At 34.6% G+C, this 10108-nt stretch overlaps 1 protein-coding gene across 1 annotated transcript; it reads left to right on the top strand.

The window, feature by feature from the left end:
- Positions 1–6918: 6918 nt before the first annotated feature.
- Positions 6919–9748, top strand: LOC131033407 (mitochondrial phosphate carrier protein 3, mitochondrial). The gene is made up of 6 exons (XM_057964644.2): positions 6919–7169; positions 7712–8061; positions 8137–8180; positions 8555–8769; positions 9114–9238; positions 9329–9748. The coding sequence occupies exons 1-6, from the start codon at positions 7062–7064 to the stop codon at positions 9366–9368; spliced, it is 882 nt and encodes a 293-aa protein (XP_057820627.1). The 5' UTR covers positions 6919–7061; the 3' UTR covers positions 9369–9748.
- Positions 9749–10108: the final 360 nt, after the last annotated feature.

The following is a 10108-nucleotide window of genomic DNA, read 5'->3' as shown; positions in this document are numbered from 1 at the left end:
CAAGTATGCTGCGGATGGTTCCATTGATAAGTACAAAGCACGTCTTGTTGCAAAGGGTTTCTCACAGGTTGAGGGTATTGATTACTCTGAGACCTTTGCCCCTGTCGCTAAGATGAACTCCATTCACTTTGTACTATCTCTTGCTGCTTGTCGGGGTTGGCTTGTTTTTCAGATGGATGTGAAGAGTGCCTTCTTGCATGGGGATCTACAAGAGGAAATCTACATGGAGCAGCCTCAGGGATTTGTGCAGGATAGTTCTTTGGTTTGCAAACTTTGACGTTCCTTGTATGGTCTCAAATAGGCCCCTCGGGCTTGGTATGAGAAGATGGATTCTTTCTTGCTCTCCACTGGGTTCACCCACAGTCATTCTGATCACACAGTGTACATTTAGCTTCTTGAGGGTGAGATCCTGATTCTTGTGCTATATGTTGATGATCTCCACATCACCGGTAGCTCATCCTCTATGATTCAGCATACTCAATGAGCCTTGATGGATTAGTTTGAGATGACAGATCTTGGTCTTCTGCACTATTTCCTTGGTCTTCAGGCGATTCAGTCTTCTGATGGGATCTACGTTTACCAGCAGAAGTATGCTCTTGACATGCTTCGGTGCTTTGGCATGCTTGATTGCAAGCTTGCTCCCACTCCATTTCAGTCAGGGGTTGTTTTGACCACTGCTTTCCCCACTCCTTCAGTAGATTCTACACTTTACAGGCAGTTGGTTGGCAGTTTGTTGTACTTGACTCACACACATCCTGATGTTTCCTTTGTGGTTGGCCTTGTCTCTCGATTCTCCCATGATCCTCATGAGAGTTATTGGCAAGCAGCCAAATGTATTCTGCGGTACATTCATGGCTCTAGTTCTCATGGCATTCACTATACATCAGGGGACCCTCACATTGTTGGCTACATTGACTCAGATTGGGCTGGTGATGTCATTGATCAGAAGTCTACTTCTGGCTTTGTTTTCTGTCTTGGCTCTGGTCCTATCACATGGTCTTGCAAGAAGTAGAATGCTCATGCATTTATCATCTACAGAGGTTGAGTACCGAGTTGCTGTGCTCGCCAGTCAGGAGATCTTATGGCTTCGACAGTTGATGACTGAGTTTGGTTTTCCTCTTGATAGTCCCACTGTTCTTTGGTGTGACAATCAGAGTGCTATTCATATTTCCCGCAACCCGGTAGAGCATCAGCAGACGAAGCACATTGAGCTTCACATGCATTTCATCCGCCAGTTGATTCAGGATGGTGTTCTCATTCTGGAGTACATTCCCACTGCCGAGCAGGTTGCAGACATCTTCACGAAACCTTTTGCATCACCGCGCTATCTTCAGTTGTGCTCTATGCTTGGGGTGAAGGAAGTTGTCATTGGGGGGTCTTTATGAGGCCTTCCTTCCTTCTTCTTCTTTCAGCATGTTCTTTTATCTCTTTTTGGAGAGGATTTTTTTCCCACTGGGTTTTCTCCTTTTCTCCGTTTCATAGAGATTTCATTGTATTTGGGTACTTGATCAAGCCTTGTTTTCAGGACCCATCTTTCCTGCTTTTAGTAGTTGTTCTAGGCTTTAGCTTCTCCCTAAGTCTAGCTTAAGGGGGGGCATTAGAGTAATTAGGTATTTACTTAATTAATTAAATAATATTTGTTTAATTCTTTAAGTTCCCTATTATCTTTTTACACTTAAGCTAACATTAGGTGCACAATAATTAATTCTTTTATTAATTATTATGTGCAAGCCTAGGTTTTCCCTTTTAGGGTTTCTTGACTTATTAGAGGTTATTTTTCTTTTCTTTGTATCATTATGACACTACACATTTCTGGTGAATATTGAGCTCTCCTCTTTTGAGCATATTTTTCTTGTGTTTTGTTCTGCAGATTGTTATTGCTTTCATTGCTTCTCCTTGTGATAGTTTGTTTAGCTTGCAGAAGATCTTTAGGCTCCTGTGGTGTTGTGTTTCTCAACTCCAACAGATAAATCACTTTAAATCCTTTCAAGTTCTAATTTCCACTCCAAATCCAAGATCCATTTGTCCACCAACAACATTCCAAGGTATGCACTCAGAAGACTATGCCTAGCATACTTGGACACCTTTTGTATGCCCAAGGCTTTTGAAAATCATTAACTAAGCAAGAAGAGCCTATATTTTTATGGTTAACATTTTTTCCCATTTCTAATAAAAGACATGATAATTTTGATGGTTCTAGGATCCCTTATCAGAGTATCCTCAAAAAGTGGCATGCCATTTATGAATTGAATGTGGGTTGCATTCCCAACTTGAGAGAGTATTTGGAGACTTTTAAAATTACCACACCCATTTTTGCCTCAATACTACTTTCAAGAACCTCAATCAATAAAATAAACAAAAGGGGGGAACTATCCCCTTCCTTGGGACCCCTTTTGGCCATAAAAAACTAGAGGAGGTTCCATTGAGGAGTACATAAAAGGAGGCCAAGAAGGTGTAGCTACCAACCTAGTCACACCAAGATTTACAATAACCAAACTTTACCATAACCATTAAAATGAATCCGATGAATTTTTATAGGACTCATTCATAGCCAATTTGAGTAATATACCTTAAATTTTCACTTGGAGTTGATTGTCTCAAGTGTAATGGCAATCCCATCAAGAATTTTATTTCCTTTTAGAAATAAGCTATCCTTTTTTAGAAAAAATATCCGCCAAGTACTTCTTGAGCACAAGTTCCATCACCTTAGTGAAACTATTATATATTTTTTTGCATAGGGTGATTGGCTTAAATTCATCAAAGTTTCTTAGATTTTTGGTCTTAGGGACGAGCTCTATCACTTGGTGGTATTCCAGTTATTCATCATCAACCTCCTAGCATGGAACTCTTTCACAACTTCCCAAACATCTGGGCCTACCACTTTCCAAAATGTTTGGAATAAAATAACTTAGAAGCCATTAGGGTTTGTAGTTTCTTTGCATCTAGAGAGAAAGTCACCACTTAGATTTCCTTTAGTAAAAAATGATTCATCAAATCTCTATTTTATTCCTCATTGAGATTGTTATGTATATGGTGACATAATTCCTACTCAACCTCCTAGTCCATCTTTAAATCTATCACCAAGAGAATATCAAAGAATATAGTTCTCCTTCTCCCATTACCTCTATTCTTGAAGGGAAAGTGATGATCTCAAATTTATTAACTTATCTATAAATATTGGTGGGGAGACAAACTAATCCAGTGTTTCAATCCCCTTAAACCATTTTACCCTACATTTTTATTGGTAGTAAATATCTTCTATACTACATTTGATTCCTCCTTTAGTTTGAGAGCTCTATTCTTGTTAATCTTAGAAAGTTTAGTTCTTGTAATCTCCACCTTTTCTTTTCATAAATTTTTCTCCACCATCTATATCCTATGAAAGATATTCCCTATATCCACTTTGTTCCATTTCTAGTAGTAGACTTGGTAAAATCCAACTTCTTCTGGAGTTCGAATTGATGGCATCCCATAATCTTCATCTCCTACCCAAGTTGAAGAAAATTTACAAAGTTTGGGTATGCTCAAACTAGTACAATTCTATTTTGAAAGGGTATGCCTTGGGTTGTCTATCCATATCGAGTTATAATATTATAGACCAATGATTAGAACCACCAAAGGAAATTACTTTAGATACAAAATTAGAGTGCTACGGGGTCTAGTTTCAATTTATCAAGAATCTATCTAATCTTCTCATCACACAATCTTCTCCAACGTGTCCATTACTCCATATGAAATAGCTAAATTTGGATTTCAAAGAAAGCAAGTAATATATTGTTGCAAAGATATTGGAAGGAGTACGTTGGTATTGATCATTACCTTTTGATTCCCTCTAGACTTATCCTCAAGACCCATGATAACATTGAAGTCTTTCCTTCATAACCATTAAAACTATTAAAATGAGACCCAATTTTTTTCAAATCATCCCACACCTTTCCCCTATTACTTTCACTATTGAGGCCATAAACATTTGAAACAATGGCTTTTAAAGTTGACTTTTTTCCTATATCACTAGCACATTTAGAGTATTCTAGGAATACGAGGAGATTGCTAGAGAAAATGGGTGATTCCACATAATTTCCAATACACCCATAAAGTCTATAGCATTAACGATCTCCCTATAATCACATTTCTTTTTATTTTTTCTTAACACCCCTATTAGAAAGTTACCATTGAATTTAGTTTCCATAGCAACAATTGATATTCAGTCCTTCTTCCTCCATCATCAATTTTAACCAACAATATTTTTTAAGGGAATTCAAACCTCAAATCTTATGATTTATAACCTTCATAACTTCTTCAATCAAGATGTGCCCACCTCCTCTTTAAAGAAATGAGTTTAGATGCTTGCATGACATTTTCTAAATCCTACATGACTAGGAGTTTAGCTTTTTGGCATTAGTTTTGTAACCCATTGCCTTATTCTCTCCCAAATTGTGACCCTACTTGAAGCCTAGGATGTAATATTATTATTTGCCCCCTTCCTAATGACTAGACTCTACTCTTTGATTCTTGTCTTATTTTCATACATGTCTCTCACATAGTCCTCCTTAATTTCCTCCCGCCATTGAGAATTCTTGAGCTTACATAGAATATTGGAACAAACAATGAGTGTGGTTTAGAGAAAGGAGAAATGACAGATAAGGAGATAGAAGGAGAAATGACCGCACTCATTCTTTGTTCCAATATTCTATTGAGTGAAGCTAGGTTGGGCTTGACCCTCATTCTTGAAATTTTCTCAAGCCTCCACTAGTCAACATTACTTCTAGCCTCAAAGTAAGGCCGCTTAAATGGCTTCTTCTACCTCCAAACTATCTTTAGTTGTATATAATGTTTTTGTTGTTGTTGTTGTGTGACCCACCTCACAATGTTTGAAACATTGAATGAGAAAACTTCATAACTTCTAGCTTCTATATCTAGTGACCTAGGATTGAATTTAGCTTGATAGACAACATGTTTGTTTAAATTAATCTTGACACATATTTAGGGATAAGTAGCCAATTTTACCCCCTTCAGTAGCATAATAGATTTGAATGTAACAATCCAAAGAGTTCACAATTTTTGAAGATATCTTTTGTCCAAATCTCTTATGATAATTTACATATTTTCATCTAGAGGTGTAAATTTTTTCAGTTCTTTAGATGGATTAAAACCTAAGATAAATTCTAGTGTTCCCCACGAACCAAGGGACCTCTTAAGATCTTCTCCATATCTTCTTCCAATTGAAACTTTATTTGCAAAACACCTAGGACAATGATAATTTTCTCTAGTTTAAGGAAATTTGACTACTTTTTCCTATCCAAGTCTTGATCTTGTCTAGTGTTGGCAATTTTGATGAATTTGGCTATGCTACCCATCTTCTTCAACCTCTTAACTATTAGATTGAAATAGCAATCTAGGATAGTAATGCACGTGATTTTTGAACCTACCACCACATTAACATTAAAAACTAATATCTTCTAACCTCATGAGTGTGTTCGATCATCCACCAGTCCTCTAGATTGACTATCACAGGCAGACGAACATGTTCTTGACTGTTTAAATCCAACACATCACAACTTCCTTTTTTAGTAGAAAATCTCTGAACTTGTCCATTCGCTATCTAATTGTGAGATTGCTTTTTCTCCTAAATTTTGTCAATCTTTACATTCTCCTCTTCTTCTTTTTTCAAATTGTCTCCTTTTTTTATTAATTTCGTCAATGTCATTTTTTCTTATTACCATTGAACTATCAATATATACATTTACAATTTCATTAGACATTTTCAATTTTAATTAATTATATTAAATTATATCATCAAAACGATTTTCAAAATTTTCCCTACAACTCACATTACTCAAAATACAATATAAGCCTTCTTTTTTCCTACTCATACACCATAGAGGATTTGTGTTGTCATTTCAAACATGTCTTGATAGAGAAGTTAGAATGAATAAGTTTAAAATTTAATAAAGATATTCTAACAAGGTAAGAAAGCATAATACTAAGGAGGATAAGAAGTGATAGGGACATAATGTTTAGAAAGAAAAACAGAAGAAGAAAAGAAAGCCGCCCCTATGGTCATATTAGTTTTATTGACTTTGACATCATAAAATAATAAATGAGACGGTCTTTCTATTTTATTCAAACAAGCTGGCCAGCGAGGCATTAATTTGAACCGTAGGAGTCACACTCATAATATAATATCTTATTCATGACAAAGCCAATTCAATTTGTTTAACGATTCCTTTTTTAAGAAACAACATAAGTAGTCAATTGGCAGGTGATGTGTTGGAAAGTTCACTTTCATTATTTTCTATAATTAATGTTTCCAAATTTTTCTATGGAAATTACATTGTTATTTGTTTAATTATTAGAATAAAAATTAGTTAAGAAGATTTTACTTATTAAGATTTTATTAAATTTATTATAGGGAAGGTGTATTACATTCATATAATATAAAAAACATATTAATAAAAATTAAATATTGAATTATGATAAAATATTATATAAAATTATGTGATAAGATATCATATAAAACTATAATTTGTTATAAAAGGATTGTAATTCGGTTGATAATAAAGATAATATATTCTTTGATTACACCACCCATATGCCATTAAATCAGTTCCAACCTAAATCAATAACAACTTTTAATTTAACTTTATAATCTTTTATAATATCAAAATCCACTATATAAAATGAAAAATTATACAATCTAATTATTTTAAAAACTTTTTACTGGCTCATGCTTTGAAGTTGCATTTTCTACCGTGAAATCAATCTCTTTCAATAATCCCCATAATTGCTCACTTTTTTGATACCAATGATAATCACCTGATGCTCAGAATATGCCCGCATCTTGGCATGGTGATTAAGGAATCTAAAACGTGCACGAAGAATATACTCTTGTATCAGATTGCATTGAACAGAAGATTGCAGACATGGCATTGTATGTGAGTTGCTAAAAGTAAGATGCTTTCCATTCATCACTCCATATATATAGCCATACTGGTTGTTCACTTTCTTAAATTCAATGGCTGTATAAGCCCTGGTAAGTTAGTTAAATCCATACCATCAAGATGAATTCTTTTGAATTCTATTTAACCTCTGTATGTGGAGGCGTTCTCAGCTGTGGAATCACACATGCTGGTCTCACTCCATTTGATCTTGTCAAATGTAACATGCAGGTATATATTTTGTTGATCAATGGTAAAGTTTAAACAGTTGATATGTTGTCTGGTATTGGGATAATTTAAGCCCAAAATAATGAAATTGATGAAAATCTTTAAGTTTGAATTTTATTTGAAATTGAATAAACTTGTACAGTATTTATGTTGTGTAATGGAGTTTCTGGATATGACTGTGGAGTTGTGGAGTGTATTAGAGTTTTTGGATTTAATTGTGTTGAATTGTTAGTAATAGGATTTCTGGATTCGACTGTGTTGAATCTTTGTGTAATAGAATTGTTGCTTATGAGTTTTTAGATTTGATTGTGTCAAATATTGTGTTATATGATTTCTGAATTTGATTGTGTCGAATTGTTGTGTTATAGAATTTTTGAATTTGACTGTATTGAATTATTGTGAAATGGAATTTCTAAATTTTGACTGTGTTAAGTTGAAAGTCTATTTGTTATTTATTGTTTACTTTGAACTCTATCAAGTAAGCTCTTCTTCATATTTGGGTGTAATATAATGTAGAAGATCTCAACTGAGGGTTTTTGTTGCAGGCTAACCCATCTAAGTTTAAGAGCGTTAGCTGTGTACTTGGACAGCTTTGTGAAAAGCATGGTGTGGGGGCTTTGTTCAGAGGATGGTTGCCTACATTGGTGGGATACAGTGCTCAGGGTGCCATTAAATTTGGATTGTATGAATTCTTCAAGATATTCTATGCTGACATAGTTGGACCAAAAAATAAGACCCTGATATGCATGGCAGGATCCGCATCAGCAGAGTTTATTGCTGACATAGCTCTATGCCCATTTGAGGCTGTTAAACTTCGAGTACAAACTCATCCTGACATGACACAAGGCTTCGTCCAAGCTTTTGCAGATCTCTGGGCTACCCAAGGTTACAATGGGTATGTTCTGTTTCTTCCACTTTCTTTATTTCAGTTATCGAATTCATCTCATGGATTGTTGTTATTTGTTGATAGATTTTACAAGGGTCTGCTGCCTCTGTGGGGAAGACAGATTCCATGTAAGTTGCCATCCATTTACACTGTCAAAATTCACCAGAAGTTGAAAATCTGATTAAACTTTATCATAAAAGTTTCAATTGATTAAATTAAAATTAGGGTCTGGCATTGTTGAGGCTGGAACAAAATTAGCATTAGGGTCTGGCATTGTTTAGGCTGGATCTCTGTGCATTTGTATAGGACTCAACAATTTAGTTGGAGTTGTATTGATTATTGTCCTCCCTTTTGAACTCGTTGTGTATGCTTTGAGTGGCTCCATCTATTATAGAGGGTTTATGGTCCTTTCAAAACCATTTTTTGGATTAAAAAATGATCATAAAATTTTTCAATAGATTAACAAAATTATTAAGATTAGATTGGTGCTTTTGGTTTACAGATACAATGGTGAAATTTGCTTGCTTTGAGAAAACAGTGGATAGTATTTACAAGTATATGATTCCTATACCAAAGGAGAAGTGCTCCAAGGCAGTACAGTTGGGAGTAAGCTTTGCAGCAGGTTACATTGCAGGTGTCTCTAGTGCTGTTGTTTCCCAGCCAGCAGATAATTTGTTTTCAATCCTTAGCTGTAGCAGTGGTGTATGTGTCATAGATGTAAGATGCATCTCCACACTAGCTTAAAGATAACCAAATGGGCTAAAAACATAGTTTTACATTTCATTTTAAGCAATGGGTAATGGTCTTAGAGGTTAAATGAAATGGTATTCATTCATTAGTATGTATTATGGCATCTATGGTTAGATGTTACATAATTGAAAATTTGACTTATCATCAATGAGAACTGTTGTTTTCTGTGAGGCAATGGTATAGCGAACAAATGATTCTCATTGATTAGAAGTCAAAACTTTCAATAATGTATCATCTGATCATGGATGTATTGGTACATCGTGATATGTTTTGAGTTGTGTTAATGTTGTATAAATCTGTCATTGTTGTAGGCAATTAAGAACATTGGTGTGGTTGGCTTATTTACTCGAGGATTGCCACTTCGTATCTTGATGGTGGGCACTATGACTGGAGCACAATGGGGCATATATGATGCTTACAAGGTTTATGCAAAACTGTAAGTTCAATCTCCTACCTCCCTTAATGATTTTTGTTTCCTTTCCTTTCTCCCTATAAAATAAGGCTTATTTGGTGGATAAATTCACAGGCCCACTTCTAGAGCTATGGCAAGAGATTTGAAAATGTAAGGCTTATCTAAACAATAACTCTCCAGCTTCTCCTGAAGAGGATCACAGGACACTGTGAATGAGTATCCCAACATTATGTTGGGATGAATGCAGCAGTTGATTGGATAATTCCAACAAACCAGGGAATCACTTGTGAACTTCTCCATGAACCCCAAACTCAATTAATTCCCTTAAGCTGCCTGGGCTACATCACACTAACCACAAAGTGCTTAGTGTAAGGGAAGACCCTAACCTAAATTTCATAGGGTCTTCCGCCATGTTTGCTTCATTGTATAGTTCATATATATCTGTATTCAGAATAACTGGTAGGATTTATTGTGGAAGTTCAGAAATCCATTATTCATGATGTTATTTTGTTGTAATAAATTCGTTTGTTTATATATTTGTATTACATATTATTTGGTAAATCATTTTTTATTATTATGTTTTTATTTTTATTTTATTTAGATATTTTATGTCCTCTATCTTAATTTATAGTAGTGGATTTTATCTGCACACCCATATCTTTCATGAATAGTTGTAAATATTAATAATAGTTTCAATTTTTGGTTTCTACTCTAAAATTTATATCAAAATATGGTTATTCCTAGAGTTTTCTTTGTTTCATTTCATACTTGTCTTATAATATTGTAATAAAACTAGTATACCTATATTTAAAAAATATATGTAAAATATGCAGAGATATCTTATAATAGAAGAGAATCATCTATAAAATAAATGTTCTTCTAAAATACTAAACA

Source organism: Cryptomeria japonica, chromosome 7 (genome assembly GCF_030272615.1).
Source record: "Cryptomeria japonica chromosome 7, Sugi_1.0, whole genome shotgun sequence".
Lineage (NCBI taxonomy): Eukaryota > Viridiplantae > Streptophyta > Pinopsida > Cupressales > Cupressaceae > Cryptomeria > Cryptomeria japonica.
Note: the sequence above shows the minus strand (reverse complement) of the source record. Positions and strands in the feature narration are given on the sequence as shown.

Coding starts and splice junctions, on each gene's coding strand:
- LOC131033407 (XM_057964644.2), top strand. CDS start 7,062: ATGAATTCTTTTGAATTCTATTTAACCTCTGTATGTGGAGGCGTTCTC. Junction 8,181..8,554: donor GTGGGGAAGACAGATTCCAT/GTAAGTTGCCAT, acceptor TTTGGTTTACAG/ATACAATGGTGAAATTTGCT. Junction 8,770..9,113: donor GTGGTGTATGTGTCATAGAT/GTAAGATGCATC, acceptor TCATTGTTGTAG/GCAATTAAGAACATTGGTGT.